The 18,555-nt window shown below is 44.8% G+C and overlaps 1 protein-coding gene across 1 annotated transcript in view; it reads left to right on the top strand.

Moving 5' to 3' along the window:
* Nucleotides 1–1,703: 1,703 nt before the first annotated feature.
* LOC137623447 (ATP-dependent DNA helicase RecQ-like) overlaps nucleotides 1,704–18,555 on the top strand; it is a 128,783-nt gene continuing 111,931 nt past the window's right edge. Inside the window, exons 1-2 of the mRNA XM_068354285.1 lie at nucleotides 1,704–1,805; nucleotides 15,804–16,041. Of these exons, the coding sequence (XP_068210386.1) occupies nucleotides 15,805–16,041 (237 nt within the window). The 5' untranslated portion in view covers nucleotides 1,704–1,805; nucleotide 15,804. The remainder of the gene's footprint in view (nucleotides 1,806–15,803; nucleotides 16,042–18,555) is intronic.

An 18,555-nucleotide genomic window follows, 5' to 3' on the forward strand; every position in this document is an offset into this window, starting at 1 on the left:
ATACTGTATCGACGTCAATTGTAAATATCATTCTGGTTTTATGTTTAATCAAGATCTGTTTGAGTGCAAACAGTTTTTTAATATTTTTTTTTCTGAATTTATTTTGACATTACTTTTTATAAGATTAAAGCATGTGTTGGAACACTTGTAAAGTGACGATAAAAAATTTCGAGTAAGAAGATCACTTCTTAGAAAACTCTGATACAGCTGTTTTATCGATTACCCTTTGTTCTTTTAAGTATCTAGAGCAAAACTCTTATATATTGAGAGTGGAAATCTAATTGGGCTTGCAGTGTAATTTGGTTGCTACGACTTTTGTTTGATATCGCTTGTAGCCTTCTATTGAAGTGTGCTACGACTTTTGTTTGATATCGCTTGTAGCCTTCTATTGAAGTGTGCTACGACTTTTGTTTGATATCGCTTGTAGCCTTCTATTGAAGTGTGCTACGACTTTTGTTTGATATCGCTTGTAGCCTTCTATTGAAGTGTGCTACGACTTTTGTTTGATATCGCTTGTAGCCTTCTATTGAAGTGTGCTACGACTTTTGTTTGATATCGCTTGTAGCCTTCTATTGAAGTGTGCTACGACTTTTGTTTGATATCGCTTGTAGCCTTCTATTGAAGTGTGCTACGACTTTTGTTTGATATCGCTTGTAGCCTTCTATTGAAGTGTGCTACGACTTTTGTTTGATATCGCTTGTAGCCTTCTATTGAAGTGTGCTACGACTTTTGTTTGATATCGCTTGTAGCCTTCTATTGAAGTGTGCTACGACTTTTGTTTGATATTACTTGTAGCCTACTATTGAAATGTGATATGATTAACAAATCTCCATGTTCCAGGTTCCTCGGTGCTCTCTCCACGAAACTGATTTTGCGCAAAATCCATGTGGCATAAAAATTCCACAATTCTGTTATTGTTCAATAGGTTTACCGGAAATATAAATTGATTTCTTAACAACTCAATTTTGGCAGGAGAATAAATGTCTATTATCTGTTTTTTTTTTCTGATAGACTTGCAGGCCAAGGCATAGCCTATGTAACGGCGCTTCTAGTAATTTGCGATCTATTGTAGAATTTAAGGTTTTCTCTTTTATGTTATTTTACTTGTTTTCTCCACATCTCGAATAAAAATTTCTTTCCTTATTATCTTTATTTCACCAAGTAAAATTATCTCATTATTTTGGCAAGTCTTCGTAAGGGTGTTGTAGCTTTATTATTTAATTTCTTTCTTTTCTATATTTCTGGCAAATGGATTAAATCTTCCTCCATGTTTGAAAAAATACACTTAAAATTCCCCCTTTGTGTCTATTTATAGTTTAGTTATAACTTATTTGTTCTTGTTCTAAAGTATAACACATACAAATGCATTGTTGTATATTTATTTTTCTTTAATTCACGTCTTTCACTTGCTGTATATTTCTAAGTTCACTTCAATTTCTAATTTTTCTTTCCATTTTTCACTATTTTGCTTTATGAATTTTATATTTGTCTTATAAGTGAAAAATACAGAAGTGAAGCAGCGTTCAGTGCAATAATTTTCTGTAGCAGAAATGTTGACTTAGTAACAAACAATTAATTAGTATTTGTAGTATCAGCTCTGGGAATATATAAAAATGTTCAATTGGTTTTAGTTATTTGTTAATCGTATTCTTAGAGGCATTGTTTATGAAACATGCTTGTCATTACGCGGGCAATCTGAAGAGAACAGTATCACCACACAATGGCACTTGTTTATATGTAGTGAAACTTTTGACGATTTGATTGTTATTCCGTGTACATTACTTAATCGCTGATGTCATAAGAAGGTAAGTAGTATGATTTAAATAAATACTATGTATAAAATCGTGGTGGACATTTTGTTGTATAGTTAGTTCAAAATCACTGGCTAATTACATCATTGCCATAACAGAGGTACCCTGGTAGGCGGACAATGCTTGTTGCCGCATGTTTTATATCTATGAGTTAACTTTGCTGAACTTATTTCAGGCCTTCAATGTTGTTGGCCATGTTTATGATTGTGTTTGTTATTATGTCAATTATGTTGGTCTGATATAACTTCCCTAGGCACTATCTTGGCTTGTACAGTGGTAACGTGTTTGTCTAGTATTCGCATGGCAGCAGATCGATCCTCGTCTGGGACCGTGAGTTTAAGCTGTTTACTTGGGAGGCCACTGCTGTGGTTGGGCACCACACTGGGGTGTTGGGCACCACACGGGGGTTGGGCTTGCCCGGCTGTCGTTCTGGTGAGCGTCTATTCTGATGGAACTGCAACTGAAACCAGGCACCTCTAACCTTTAACCCTGATGATTTCTTGAACCGGGGACAGGAACCAGTATCTTAGGCTAGTGGTATTTTACTTGTGTGTAGTTGATTAGGACAGGTGTAAACTTAATTATTACTTGACCAATCTTCGGACCCTTTGTATATACATCAGCGGCCAGTTCCTCCAGTGTGGATAAGAAATGATCATCAACTAACCTGAACTTCCCCCCCTAACCTAACTTAAAAGCTGTGTCCTTACCTACTTACATAAGGGGGCAAGCTAACGCCCCCCTGTGACCCCCCCTTACACTGCTATACAGTATTCTAAGTTAGCCGTAATCAACCATACAGGTGGCTGCTATTATACATACACCCCAAATCTTCTCCTGGACCCTTTGTATATCAGCGGCCAGTTCCTCCAGCGAGCATTAATTATTGACACCAACTAAACTAAACTAAACTTTCCTCCCTAACCTAACATACAAGTCGTGTCCTACTTACCTAACAGGGGCGGGAGGCTAACACCCCCCTGCAACCCCCCTTACACTGTTGTATTCTTAGTCAGCTGTCATTATACATACGTGGGTAAAATTTTAGAAAGAGGAACCAGCCCAAAATGACATATGTTTTTCTAGGTGATTTTGATGTGTTTTGAGCGAATATCACCTTCATTTTCCTCGGAAATGTACGGTTTTAGACTTTACTCTATAACAAACATAACCTAACCTAACCTAATACAACCACCCAACCTAACCTAAGGCCCTGTACCCCTACCTAGGCCTAGCAGGGGGCGGAGCCCCTAAAGGCCACAGTGATTAGTAACATTAGAAGAATTAAAAGAAATATCCTGGGAGGGCCAGACAATGGCTTCAGTCGTTGCATTCTATTATTAGTAACATTAGAAGAATTAAAAGAAAGTGGTAGGAATATTTAAATATAATTGGCTTTTGTTTGTTTAAAGTGAGCCAATTATTTCAAAGTATCAAGTCACGTGGTGCGTGAATAAGTCACGTGGGGCAATCAAACGAAGTGTATAGGTGGAAAAAAATGAGGGGGCGGAGCTATGAAGTCATTTTTTGGCGGGAGTCAAAGGGTGAACATCTCTCTTTAATAGCCACTCGCCTTAGTAAAAAACAGTCTTCATTTTTTGTAAACGTAACAAAAATCGATTACTTATGTTCTATTCATCTCCGGACATAACTAATGGCATAACTAATTATGAAACCTCAAGTTCTCTCCTAACCCAACCTAGAATTCTTTTGACTGTAGTTTTTGTAAAGCCCCAATTACCTGACCTAGGGTGTTATGTTATTACTAATCACACATCATGCTACAGTATTTCTGAATGATGCATGGAATAAGATTAAACTAAGAGTATATTAAATAAACTTATTTTTATAGAAAACCATTTGTTTACAGGGAAAGTTGCACAGAGGGAAGTCTTTTAGCGTGAACAGCATCGTCAATTAGAATACAGTACGTATATACATAGTCGTATCTGAACTGTATTATGGTTTATGTATATATATATATATATATATATATATATATATATATATATATATATATATATATATAAATTATATATATATATATATATATATATATGTTTAATAATAATAATAATAAACATTCATTGCGGTGATGTACAAAATTAGAACAGGTTTTGTTCTCGCACCAAATACAAACCTTTCAGCTCTTTACTATGGTGATAGATTTTGGCAACAGCTGAAACTAGCCGTAAAACTTTTAGCAAGGTGTAACTACCCACCACTAGTTGTTGGGGGGGGGGTGTTGCTAAAACTAACCACCCCATTCACACATGCAGTAGCCAAAACAAGCCACTTTTTATTTCGGCCCCAAAGAGAATAGACATCTTTCTCCACTGCTTGACTCTTTTAAAAAACCCATGAAAGCCAACTGGGCTTAAAATTGAACGCATTCCCTTTCTCTTGTATGTAGGAGTGATTGCTCCCCAAGGGAGTCTCTCTAGAGAGGCTCTCCAGCCGTCAGGTCTCGTTCTCAGCATCAGAGATCCTCAGCCAGGAGAAGGTCGCGAAGTATGCCATGCATGCTACTTCATGGCTTGATCTGTGGTTGGGGACCCTGGGAATCCTGGTTCGAACCGAGAACTTCTCCAAGGAACACACCAGGGAAGATGGAAACTTTCCTTCTGTCAGGCACACGCACCATCAAGTTTCTCGCCCATCAAGTTTCAAACTTATGGGCAAATACCATTCTGAAACGTCGAGATGCGGTGTCTGAGAGGTTCCATCAGCAGGTCCCAAATGCCGAGATCGCTAGGCTCAGGAACTCCTCTTTGGAGGGATCCTCTCTGTTTGAGCAAAAGGACATGGAACATGCTGCTGAGAGATGGAGGAAGTCCCACCAGGACTCCCTCCTCCATAGGGCTTTGACATCCAAGCCCAATAAACCACCAGTTCCTCAGCAGTCCCCTCCAACAAAGATCATGATGAACAAGAGCATAGCAAAGACAATGGTGTCTAAAAAGCCCTTTCCGACCAAAATCAGGAAAGGCAATAAGTCCTCCAGGGGAGGAAGATTTCCTAGAGGGAGCGGCTGAGGCCGCAAACGCTAGGAAAGGCATTCCTCCCACTTGTCCACCAGTGAGGGGATGCCTACAAAGTTGCTGGGACAGGTGAAACCAACTCGGGGCCGAGCCATGGACAATCTCCGTGATTCGCTTAGGGTATCGCGTCCCGTTCACAACATCTCTTCCTCCCCTGATCAGGAATCCAGTGTCAATATACTCCTTTGCTATTGTATTAGTTAAGGGGTTAGCCTTCCGGACAGAAGTCCAGACCCTGTTGAAGAAGGGGCGCTCTCCAAGAGGTCGTCGATGAGTCCACAGGCTTCTTCAGTCAACTCTTTCTTGTGAAAAAGGCTTCTGGAGGCTGGAGACCTGTCATTAACCTCTCAGCTCTGAACAATTTTGTCAAGCAAAGTCCGTTCAGCATGAAGACGGCACAGTCAGACAAGCGGTAAGACAACGGGTCTTCATGTGCACACTGGACCTAAAGGACGTGTACTTCCAGATCCCAGTCCATCTGTCTTCAAGGAAGTACTTAAGATTCAGCCTAGACAACAGGAAATACCAGTTCAAGGTGCTGTGCTTCGGTCTTTCCACAGCACCTCAAGTCTTCAACAGTGTTCACCCTAGTATCATCTGGGGCACACAGGATTGGCATCCGTCTCTTCCGTTATCTGGACGACTGGCTAATCCTAGCGGACTCGTTGGCAACCCTTCTTCAACACCGAGACGAACTAATGAGGCTTTGCCAAGATCTGGGGATCACGGTAGACCTTGAGAAGTCCGCCCTGCTTCCTACGCAGAGACTGGTATACCTAGGCATGATAGTAGACACCAATCTCCACAAAGCCTTCCTATCAGACGACAGGATAATGAGGCTGAGAAAGGTCACAAGACCCTTTCTCAGACAGGAAGAGCTTCCAGCCCCGAGGTGGTTACGTCTTCTCAGACACCTTTCGTCTCTGGCCGGTCTAGTTCCCAACGATCGCCTCAGGATTCGATCTCTCCAATGACGACTTAAGTCCCGGTGGAATCAGGCCTTCGACTCCCCGGACATCTTGATCCCATGGGATCAGCAGAACAGATGGACCTCGAATGGTGGGTGTCAGACGATAACCTACGACAGGGAGTGGATCCTCTCGTTCTCCCCCCAGATTTAATGGTGTTCTCAGACGCTTCAAAAAAAGGGTGGGGGGGGGGGCCCATGTGCTACACCACACGACCTCAAGCTTTTGGTCAAAGTCAGAAGAGTACCTCCACATATATCTCTTGGAGATGAATGCCGTCTTTCTGGCCCTTCAACACTTCCACTAGTTCCTGATGGGCCACTCAGTGGTGATGATGAGCGACAACACCACAGTAGTGGTTTACATCAACAAACAAGGAGTTACCTTTTCACAGCCCCTATCCCATCTAGCATTAGAGATACCGAGATGGGCCAAGATTCACTCGATACCACTATCGGCATGCTTCACTCCGAGCAAGAGGAATGTGCTCGCCGACAACCTGAGCAGAGCATCTCAGGTAGTGAATACCAAGTGGTCTTATCATCTAGTAGCCAACAAAATCCTGACTTGGTGGGGTTCTTTGACTGTGGATCTCTTCGTAACGGCCCTGAACTTCAGGCTCCCATTGTACTGCTCCCTAGTCTCAGACCCCAAGGTTCTCTGGCAAGATGAATTCCAACAGCGGTGGGACAACATTGATGTTTACGCCTTTCCTCCGTTTTGTCTGATGAGGAGGGTACTCAAGGCCAGAACATTGGTCAACCTCTCAGTGACTCTCATAGCTCCGCTGTGGCATTATGCGGAATGGTTCCGGACTTTCTGCAACTCCTGACGGAGTTTCCAAGAGAACTCCCTCCACAACACGATCTACTCAAGCAACCACATGCCAACATCTTCCACAAAGCCGTAGTTTTGCTAAGACTTCATGCCTGAAGACTATCCAGCACCTCCTCACTTAGAAAGGATTTTTGCAATAAGTTGTGAGCAGGATGTGTGGATACCTTTGGAAATCATCAGCAGCAGTCTACCAGGCAAAGTGGAAGGTCTTCTGTGGTTGGTGTATTTTAAGGGGTATCTCATCTCTCCTCTCAATGCCACTATTCCAGTAGGCCTAATAGCGGAGTTCTTCGTAAATTTGCATGAGGAAATCAATATGCCTTTCAGTCTCGGCAGTTCAAGGGTATTGCTCAGCCTTAAACCTAGCTCTTAAACTCAATGGAATGGATATTTCCACATCGCTAGAACTTTCCTTACTCATACGAAGTTACGAATTTACCTGTCCTCAGTATGAAGTGAGACCTCTCCCATGGAACGTGGTTCAAGTTCTCAGGTCTCTAAAGAGACCTCCCTGTGAACCATTACGCCAGGCAACAGATCGCCAACTCACTTGGAAGATGGTGTTCCTACTAGCTTTGACTCCGGCCAAGCGAGTTAGTGAACTTCATGGTCTCTCATACGACATTTCCCATTCAAGGGAATGGGAAGAGGTAACGTTCGGCTTCGTCCCTGAGTTTGTAGCCAAGACTCAGAATCCGGGAGTAGCGGATCCCCGATACGACTCCTACCGGATTTCCAGTTTCCGCTCTGTAACTGATGACCCTGATCATCTCTTATTCTGCCCAGTGAGGAGTTTGAGGCTGTACCTCAAGAGAACAGCCGCAGCCCGTCCCCGTGTGTCTGCACTTATCGTCAGCTCAGGGAGGTACAAGAGGAGGGTCACTAAGAACACCATCTCTGCCTGGATTTGCAAGGTCATAGACCATGCCCTGAATCCAGACCCTCTTCCCTCACATCGCTCCAGAACCCACGATTTCAGCGTCATAGCTACGTCTCAGGCTTTCAAAAGAAACTTCTCTGTGACGCAGGTTCTACAGGCTAGGTTGTGGAATTGTCAAAATATGTTCACACCCCACTACATGCAAGACGTGACCCACAGGAGGCTCGATACATTCTCTATCTGCCCTGTGGTTGCTGCACAACAGCTGGTATAATACTCAAGCTCCTTATTGGACAAGTAGCAGAAGGTTAAGGGCACTGTTACCCAGTTTTAGTCTGCGAGAATGAAAAGGTTTGACTGGTTCCTATTCTTTTCTTCATCCTCCCCCTCTCTTGGAGAAAGCAGCATCCTGGGTTCTCTGCATAAGCTGACCTCAAACCACTGCAGGTAAACCATGCCTCCTTGTGTTCCTAGCATTAATCTAATACTGTACTGTTGCGCCCCCATACCCTGACGAGGTGGTATTGGGAAAGTCCTGGTTACAACAGTTTTCTTACAAAGACTCAGAATAACTTTTACCTGGACAGTCACATTTCTAAACATCTCAACACACAGCTTGCTTAGGCCGTGGACCTTGCGTAACAAGGTTTAGTGAGGTTTTTGGACTCCTTATTTTTGGTACAAACCTATTCAAAATAAGGAGCCCCCAGGTAAAGCCAAAAGCCAGTTTGGCAGGGACGTCCACCCTCCTAATGGGTGAGTCACCCCTAATAAATAGCGTAGGTTTGTATTACAGTTACGGAACAAATGATAAATTTGGAGATAATTCTTTTTTTTTTCTAACGATACAAACCTTTAGCTATTTATACAAACTTACCCGCCAACCCTATCCCCCTTGAATTCCTACCTCCAAGCAAAGTGAGCTAAATCACTGGTGTGTGAGCGTGAGCGGTAGCAAGCTACCCCCCCTACCCCCGCTAACTAGCGAAATGGGTAGTTAACCCTCGCTAAAATTTAGTGGCTCGTCATTTCAGCTTTGTTAAAAGTAATAACCCCTAATAAATAGCTAAAGGTTTATATCGTTAGGAAAAATACTAATTATCTCCGAATTTGTCATTTTTCTCCTTGCTTTAGCTTTGACTAGCGCATAAGTGAGTTACACAAACTTTCCCATTTGCTCTTTCATTATGATCACTGGAGACAGGTCTCTCTATATTTTGATCTTGACTTTGTATTAAAACTCAAAATTAGTCAATTATTGACTACAGGTTTTCATCATTTACATTTTCTTCGCTTAGGGAAGTAACTGAGGATCTGGAGCAATTACTCTAGTGTCCTGTAAGGGCACTAAGCTGCAACCTTGTAAGAACCTAGACTGCCAGACTTAGGTTACAGAATCTATTTACTAGCACTGGTACAGTGAAAAGAGAGAGGCACTAAAAATATCAATCTCCATTTGGCCTCAGGATACTATCAATAGATAATTTCTCCTTAGATCTCCAGCACATCAGACCAAGTTAAGGTGTTCCTATGAGATCAGAGGAGTTGGTGCTATTCTAGCCTACAAGCAAAATCTTTCGGATACTTCAAGTTTCAGACAATTGAATGGACTCACAGGTTGGAATACATTTCCACTAGAACCTGTGACTACATGATCCTAGGTTTACAGGTCCAAAAATATCACATCAAAGGTGATGATTATTATGTAAGTCCAGGATGAGAGTGATAGTGTCTGGCATTTTTTCTTCTCTTATTCCCTTTCCTTGGGAAATAGCTGTTAGGATTCCATGGAGCTGGATTGACGATACATCTAAACACCACTTATAGGTAGCAGGTTTTTATTACTATTAAAATAGAACTACAGTATGGGTATTTATTCCACCATCCTTCTTAGGAGGGGGGATAATGGGTATGTACAGGTAATCCCACCGATTTGGATATCCTTACTTAATAGACTCACTTGTTGTAAGAGAGATAGATTTTCTTGTGCAACAGCCTTGGCCATGAACCTGACGGTACATTACTTTCACAAGTTGTCTAAGATGTTACGCACTACACCTTACCAGGTCTGAGCATAGGTATCCTGGGTTTTTAGCCTGCTAGTTTGGTAATAGGGACTTTCTCTCACCTAAGAATGAGGAATATTAAAAGACAGAGGTGTGTATTTGTGTAGGGACAATTCACAAATTTTAAAAGCAAGATACAGTAATTTGCATTTTTAAATATTTAACTTAGCCGGTGAATATATAGCTGCAACTCTGTTGCTCGACAGACAAAAACTGTACAAAAAAAACTCGCCAGCGATCGCTATACAGGTTGCGGGTGTGCCCATACGCGCCATCTGTCGGCCAGATACCAAGCTCTATGTAAACAAAGACTCAATTTTCTCTCTGTCGACGTGTCGATAGGACGTACTTTACTCGCTGTTGCTAACTGGAGTTTTTCACATCATCTTTGGTGAAGTACTATATTCTGGTTTTGAGCTTTCGCTGTGCAGGGTTTTTCTTCAAATAAATCCTTGAACTCTTTTTTGTATCGGATTCATTGTTGATGACTTAGATCGTTTTTTGGAATTTTCCCTTGACCAATTCAAAATGGCTGACCCTTCACAAGTTCCCAAATTTAGAAAATGCAATGCTAGGGACTGTTCTAGGCGTCTTCCGAAGGCTTCTATCGACCCTCACACTGTTTGTTCCAATTGTCGGGGTAAAACCTGTCAATTGGAAGATCGGTGTGAGGAGTGCGTGGGCCTTTCGGAATTCGATTTTATCGAATTTGAAAAGTACACACGCAGGCTAGAGAGAGATAGAATTAGGAGAAGTTCTTCTAGGTCTATTGATGTTTCCTCTCCTCATGCCCCACAACCTATTCCTTCCCCTGTAGTGGTTGTTCCTAACCCCCCTCCTAGCACTCAGGAACCATCGATGGCTGACATGATGCGTGCCATCCATGCCCTGGGGGAGAGAGTTGAGTCCCTTGCAAGTGACCGCAATCAACTCATGGCGGATGTTAAGGAGCTTAAGTGCCAAAGTGCAGTGGGAAGTGATAACGTGCCAAGTGAAAGTGTTGTGAAAAGTGTTGCGCTTGAGGGTTCGTCTGTTCGTGCCTGTCGTCCTCCTAGTCCGGGACCTCTTGCAAGCTCCCAAGTCCAGGGGAGAAGCAATGTCGCACGACGCATGGGTTCGAGAGGCTTTAATCAACGAACAGACGTTCCCTCCATGGTATCAGGCGTATCTCCCCAAGATCGCCCCTACCTACGTAAGACGAGAGAGCCCATTTATACCTCGTCGTCTGAAGGCGTTTCTCGTAAGAAACTTTGGACCAAGGTCTCACGACCTTTAAAACGTAAATCGGTCCCTTCAGGACAAGTCCAACGTCCCGGTTGTAGCCACTGGGTCAGTTCGGACTCGTTGCCGTCATCTGATGACTGCTCACCGCCTAAGAGAGGCAAAGCGGTACCGCTTCAGTCACTAACACCGTCTGTCGCCGCACCTGCTCCCGTAGACCCTAAATGGGCTTTGCTGCAAGACATGCAGTCCAAGCTTACGTCTTTGATGCAGGACTTTCATGCGGAGAAGGTTGCTGCCGTACCTTCTAGCCAACAACCTTCCAAGCGATCGGTTGTGCGTCCTGTTGACGCTGAGGTAACCTTCTCGCGTCTACCAGTTGAGGTGGTTCCTCCACCGATGCGATCCAGTGTGGGTTGCCAGCCGCACGTTGACGTTAAGCGACGCACGGAGGTGGTTGTTGACGTTCAGGACGTTCAACAACCATCAGAGGTGACTTGTTTTGACGCGGTGCGTCAACCTCCGCAACCCGGTGTGGTTTCCACTGCTCAACCCAGTCGGTCTAGACAGTCTCGGGTAGACGCTGTGCGTCCTCGCGCTCCCATGGTTGTTGACAGTTCACAGACTGTGCAGCAGTTCCATGACGTTGCGTCCGGCTCCGTCACGCATGCACCAGTGCGACCGGACTCAGCGAACCAGACGTTGCCCGCTCCGTTGCCGTTTCCTCATCAGTTTTCGGATGAGGAACTTTCTGATGATGATGTTGCTGAACAACAAGACGATCAACAATCAGAACTGGACGAGCCTAAGTCAACTCAACCATCTTTGGACTTTAGAAATGTCTTGGCTATTTTCAAAGAGTTGTTTCCTGACCAGTTTGTTTCTGTGGCTCCTCGTTCTCCGCCGTCAGAGTTTGTATTAGGCATGCCTTTTGCCGCACCTGCCTTTACTAGACTCGTCCTCGCACGCTCGTCTAAGAGAGCTTTGCGGCTGATAGGAGACTGGTTAGAGTCCAAGAAGAGTTTAGGGAAGACAGCATTTGCCTTTCCCCCAACTAAACTCTCTTCTAGATCGAGCGTCTGGTATGCCACGGGAGAAGTTCTCGGCTTGGGAGTTCCTGCCTCTGCCCAGGGCGACTTCTCAAGTCTTGTAGACTCTCCCCGCCGCCTTGCCATGAGACGCTCGAAGATTTGTTGGTCATCATCGGACCTGGACCACCTTATGAAAGGGATCTTTAGGGCTTTTGAAGTCTTTAACTTTTTAGACTGGTGCTTAGGAGCCCTGAGCAGGAAAATCTCTTCGACAGATAAAGATATTTCTTTGCTCATTATGTCCTGCATGGACAAGGCCGTCCGTGATGGGTCCAATGAGCTAGCTGCCTCATTCACGTCCGGAGTCCTGAAAAAGCGAGAGTCTCTCTGCTCGTTCCTGTCTGCTGGAGTTACACCATGCCAGAGATCTGAGCTTCTCTTTGCTCCCCTTTCCAAGTGCCTGTTTCCAGAAGTCTTGATAAAGGAAATTGCTGCTTCGTTAGTGCAGAAGGACACTCACGATCTAGTTGCATCCTCAGCTCGCAAAGCTCCCCCTTTGCCTTCATCTTCCGCTAGACCGAGGATAGACACTCCAGCGTCCAGATTTATTCCGCCCTTTCGTGGCAGAGCCTCCAGCAGAGGAGGTGCTCGTGCCGAAGGGAAGCGAGGGAAGAGGAAAGGATCCAAGTCCTCTAAGGGCAGAGTCTGACTGCCCGCAACTTCAGACAGCAGTGGGAGCCAGACTCAAGAACTTCTGGCAAGCCTGGGAGAGGAGAGGCGCAGATTCACAATCTGTGAAGTTGCTCAGAGAGGGGTACAAAATCCCTTTTGTACGCAAACCCCCTCTAGCAACGTCTCCCATCGATCTCTCTCCCAGGTACAGAGAGGAAGAAAAGAGACAAGCCCTGAAACTGGAATTGTCTCTTTTGCTAGAGAAGGGAGCGGTGGTCAAAGTCTCGGACCTTCAATCACCGGGATTCTACAACCGCCTCTTCCTAGTTTCAAAGAAGACAGGAGGGTGGAGACCGGTGCTAGACGTCAGTGCTCTGAATGTCTTTGTCACAAAGACGAAGTTCTCCATGGAGACCACAAAGTCAGTCTTAGCAGCGGTCAGAAGGGAAGACTGGATGGTCTCCCTAGACCTAAGGGACGCCTACTTCCACGTCCCCATTCACTCAGACTCCCAACCTTTTCTGAGATTCGTTTTCGAAAATGTGGTCTACCAGTTTCGGGCCCTGTGCTTTGGCCTAAGCACAGCTCCTCTCGTGTTTACGAGGCTGATGAGGAATGTGGCCAAATTCCTCCACTTATCGGACATCCGAGCCTCCCTTTATTTGGACGACTGGCTTCTCAGAGCCTCTTCCAGTCGTCGCTGTCTGAAGGATCTCAAGTGGACTCTAGATCTGACCAAGGAATTGGGACTCCTAGTCAATTTGGAAAAGTCGCAACTGGTCCCATCCCAAACTATTGTGTATTTAGGGATGGAGATTCACAGTCTAGCTTTTCGGGCTTTTCCGTCGGCCCCCAGAATAAGTCAAGCCCTGTTATTCATCCAGAACATGCTGAAGAAGGAACGCTGCTCAGTCAGGCTGTGGATGAGTCTGGTAGGGACGCTGTCATCCCTGGAACAATTTGTGTCACTAGGAAGACTACACCTCCGTCCGCTTCAATACCATCTAGCTTTTCATTAGAAAAAGGACAAGACGCTAGAAGCGGTCTCGATCCCGATTTCCGAAAAGATGAAGTCTTGTCTGACTTGGTGGAAGGACAATATCAACCTAAGAGAGGGTCTTCCCCTGGCTGTTCAGACTCCCAACCACGTTCTCTTCTCGGACGCATCGGACGTGGGCTGGGGCGCGACACTAGACGGTCGGGATTGCTCAGGACTGTGGAACTCGAGTCAGAGGAGCATGCATATCAACTGCAAGGAGCTGTTGGCAGTTCATCTGGCCTTGAAAAGCTTCAAGTCTCTCCTTCGAGGCAAAGTGGTGGAAGTAAACTCAGACAACACCACGGCCTTGGCGTACATCTCCAAACAAGGAGGTACCCACTCACTGACGTTGTACGAGATCGCAAGGGACCTGCTCATCTGGTCAAAAGGTCAAGACATCTCCCTAGTAACGAGGTTCATCCAAGGCAACTTGAATGTCATAGCAGATTGTCTCAGTCGGAAAGGGCAAGTAATTCCAACAGAATGGACCCTCCACAAGGATGTGTGCAAGAGACTTTGGGCCACTTGGGGCCAACCAACCATAGATCTCTTTGCAACCTCGCTGACCAAGAGGCTTCCAATCTATTGCTCCCCAGTCTCGGACCCAGCAGCAATACATATAGATGCCTTCCTCCTAGATTGGTCACATCTGGATCTCTACGCATTCCCACCGTTCAAGAGCTTTGCTTAAGGTGAAGACGCACGAAGTTAGAGCTGTTGCAACTTCCGTGGCCTTTAAGCAAAATAGATCTCTGCGAAGTATAATGGACGCAAGCTATTGGAGAAGCAAGTCAGTGTTCGCGTCTTTTTATCTAAAGGATGTCCAGTCTCTTTACGAGAACTGCTACACACTGGGACCATTCGTAGCAGCGAGTGCAGTAATGGGTGAGGGCTCAACCACTACAATTCCCTAATTCCATATCCTTTTAATCTTTCTCTTGAAATGTTTTTAATGTTGTTTTTATGGGTTGTCCGGAAGGCTAAGAAGCCTTTCGCATCCTGGTTGATTTGGCGGGTGGTCAAAGTCATTTCTTGAGAGCGCCCAGATTAGGGGTTTGATGAGGTCCTGTTGTATGGGTTGCAGCCCTTGATACTTCAGCTCCTAGGGGTCTATCAGCATCCTAAGAGGATCGCGAGGCTCCGTAAGGAAGACGTACTTATAAGGCAGAGTAATCGTTCAAGTCGACTTCCTTACCAGGTACCTATTTATTTTGTTTTTGTTATTTTGATAACTTCTAAAATGAAATAAAAACTCTTAGCTCATAAAATGTAAACATATTTTACTGGTCTACCCACCATCCTGGGTGTGAATCAGCTATATATTCACCGGCTAAGTTAAATATTTAAAAATGATATTTTAATTATAAAATAAATTTTTGAATATACTTACCCGGTGAATATATAAATTAAATGACCCTCCCTTCCTCCCCAATAGAGACGCAGTGGGACGAGGAGAAAATTGAGTCTTTGTTTACATAGAGCTTGGTACCTGGCCGACAGATGGCGCTGATGGGCACACCCGCAACCTGTATAGCGATCGCTGGCGAGTTTTTTTTGTACAGTTTTTGTCTGTCGAGCAACAGAGTTGCAGCTATATATTCACCGGGTAAGTATATTCAAAAATTTATTTTATAATTAAAATATCATTTTTCATAAATATACAAACCTGGGTCCTTTAACTTAACTTCATGCCCTCCTTAAAGTCCCAGACTGAATGAAAGTGATTGTTCTGTGTATCGGAAGAAGGCGCTGGGCTTCCTCACCACCGACTGCTAACTACTGGCTATAGGTGAGACCTCATAAGTTTTTAACTGCCAAGTTCCAGCTGCTCTTGAGTAAATTCTCATGTTGAAGGACTCAGATTTGTATAGTTACGAAAATACAAATTACTTTTAAAATTTGTGATTTTATATACTGTACTGATATATTGTACTGTATTCACATTTATACATTTGAAAAGCTGTATCAAATAATACTTATATTGTTAAAGCATGTAAGAACTCGGTTGAGTCCCTTGTTAGGCTGGGAGGAACGTAGAGAGTAGAGGTCCCCTTTTTGTTTTTGTTTCTTTGTTGATGTCGGCTACCCCCCAAAATTGGGGGAAGGGCCTTGGTATATGTATGTATGTAAGAAAAAAGGGAAATGCCATCAAGACTTTACTAGCATCGAATATATAAGGAAACTATTTGAGTTATGGTTTGTTGATTTGTATATAACTGTGATGTTTTCCTTGACAGGATGTCTTCTGCTCATGAACATGATGAAATCAATGGTGCCATTGGAGCATTTATGGAAGATGAATATTTTGAGGAAATGGCAAGTGCTTATATTGAAGGAAAGGACGAAAAGAAGAATGTTAGAAAATCTCAAGGTTCTGAAGCTATACCTGAAAGTGAATTGGAAGAAATCTTTGGAAATATTGATGCTGAATTTGATCCTGATTTGATACCCTCTACATCAACCCTGTCAATATTGGTATGAAATTTTGTTTTTGTTCGTTTATTCAAGTACAGTAGTTAATTTTGTGTACATTAAGGTGACTAGATTTTTCTTTGTTTTGGTATTTGTGTACCTAATTATGTAGAGTAACATTCCTATTATGTTGAATATTAGTGCACATTATGAATACTGTACCCTATAGCCACTGGTATTGATATAACCTGGGTGAATGATCCCCAATGATAACAAATTGTTTGTATCTTCACGACAAAACCTTTGAGATCCCTTTATACATTATTTGTTTCTGCACATAATGCAAACCTCCAAACTTTAACAGGCTTGAAATGCCTGTTAAGCTTTTAACTAGGTAAACGCAGCTGGCAGCCACCAGGTCACATAACCTTGATTTGTTCCGTAACTGGAATACAAACCTACGCTATTTATAGGGGTATTACTTTCGGTGAAGCTGAAAGGACAAGCCATTAAATTTTAGTGAGGGTTAACTACCCATTCTGCTAGTTAGTGGTTAGTTAGCTTCCCCTCTCACACACCTGTGACTATGATTCACTTTGCTTTTTGCTTGGATGGAGAACGGTTGTTACTGCTCTTCCTCCTCGCATTTTTTGGACTGCCATTTCATCTTTTTGTCTTTTTTTTCAGTATGTGTCTGTGTCTGCGCCTTTCTGCTGGCCATGCGTACATGCCCGGGTCCCAAGGGCCGCACCTGCTGTACCTTCATGTTCCTGGAGGGCACGGGTCCTCATTGCCTTGGCCCGGCCTGCAGGGTCAATGATGTCATGAAAATAATAAGTGTAATGAATGTCAGGAATGGTCTGCCTCCCAATGGGAGAGGTTTGGGTGCCGAGGTAAGAAGAAGGCCAAGCGCGATTCTTCTCCTTCGATGGTTACTTCGAAGCAGAAGAAACCAAGGTCTTCTTCCGTTTCCTCCGGGGGACCATCGAACAGTTTCCTCCGGGGGATCATCGAACAGTAGCGTAGACCATTTAACTCCTGGACAACCTCGATCCTCGAGAGACGGTGTTGCTTCCCCTAGCGAAGCGGCCCCGCATCTCCCCCGGTGGTCCTTGTCCTTGTCTCCTTTGTTACAGGTTTGGCCATCTTTGGGGTTGCCCGGCCCTCTTTCCAAGGAAGCTCTGCTTCAGCTGCTGCATCGGAGTGCTGGTTTGCAGCGTTTGTCAGCATCGGAGGTGGATCCGAGGCCTTGTCTGCTGCCCTACCAGCTGACTCTCCTGCTTCGTCTGCTTCTTTTGCCGCTGTCGTAGACTGCTCCTGCTGCTGATCCTCCGGCCCCTGTGGGGCATCACCGTGGTCGTAGACCTCGCGGAACTCGTCTGCTGCATCGCATTAGAGGTGATTCGAAGAGACGCCTCTTTGGTACAGCAGCTTCGTCAATCCAGCCCTCCTCGGAGGAAGAGCCTTCTCGTTCTGCCTCGCCTGGTTCCCGACCTTTGCCTGCTTCCTGAACTTCATCCGCCTCCTTGGACTCTGCTGCTAGTCACCGAATCCCTGTTTGTGACTCCCGATGAAGGATCGTTCGCGATCCTCTTCTGAGGATGCTCATCCTTCCAAAGGGCACATCCTGTCTTCTGACCATCGTTTGGCAGCTCGCCAACTACCAACATGCTGACTTGCCGACCTACTAACCAATGCTCTCCTGCTCATCAGTCTCCTGGTTCCTGACCTGCTGCTCGCCAATCACCTGGTCGCTGATTGTCGCCGACACACCGATCCTTTGATCGGATTTCACATGCTTTTCCTGTTCACCGTTCTCCCTCCGATCACTGTTCACCAACATGTCGTTCACCTACACATTGTTCTTGCCTTTCACCGAAGCAAGGCATTGCGTTGGAATGTTTTTCTCCCGCCCGTGTTTTAGCGACACGACACCCCTCTTGTAGGGCGTCTACAGCTCTAGCACCAACTCGTCAGTTCTCATCCAAGCGTCAACACTCGCCAGCGTGTCAATGCTCGCCCACGCTCCAGTGCCTGTCAACGCTCCAGTAGTCTTCACCCTCACATCAGTGTTCGCCTACGCGTCAGCCCTTACCAGCTCCCCAACGTTCGCTGACTTGCCAACGATCGCCTAAACGAGAGGATTCTCCATTGCGTCAACGTTTGTTACCACTTAAACGCTCAGCAACGTACCAACGCGTCAACGTTCACCAATGCAACATCAATTGCCAATGCTTCAACAACGCTAGAACATCAAAGGAGAATGGACAGCAGGCCTCCCGGCCACAGGTAGGTGTGCACAAGGAGTCTGAGCAGGAGCATAAAGGTAGGCCATCTTCTCCAATAGCTTCTATCCTCTCTCCGAGGAAAAGTAGGCTTCCTCTCCACAGGTCATTGTCTTCCCATTCCTCTCCCCGCAAACACATATCAGCACGACCGCCAGGGAAGGAGGACAGGGGCAAGCTGGAGGAATTCCAAAGTTGCCTGCCCCTAGGAGGGATTCAATGCATCCTAAGACCTCTGTCATAGACCTCGAGACTCTTTAGAGGGACACTTCAGCTTCAATCTCTTCAGGAG

Source organism: Palaemon carinicauda, chromosome 2 (genome assembly GCF_036898095.1).
Source record: "Palaemon carinicauda isolate YSFRI2023 chromosome 2, ASM3689809v2, whole genome shotgun sequence".
Lineage (NCBI taxonomy): Eukaryota > Metazoa > Arthropoda > Malacostraca > Decapoda > Palaemonidae > Palaemon > Palaemon carinicauda.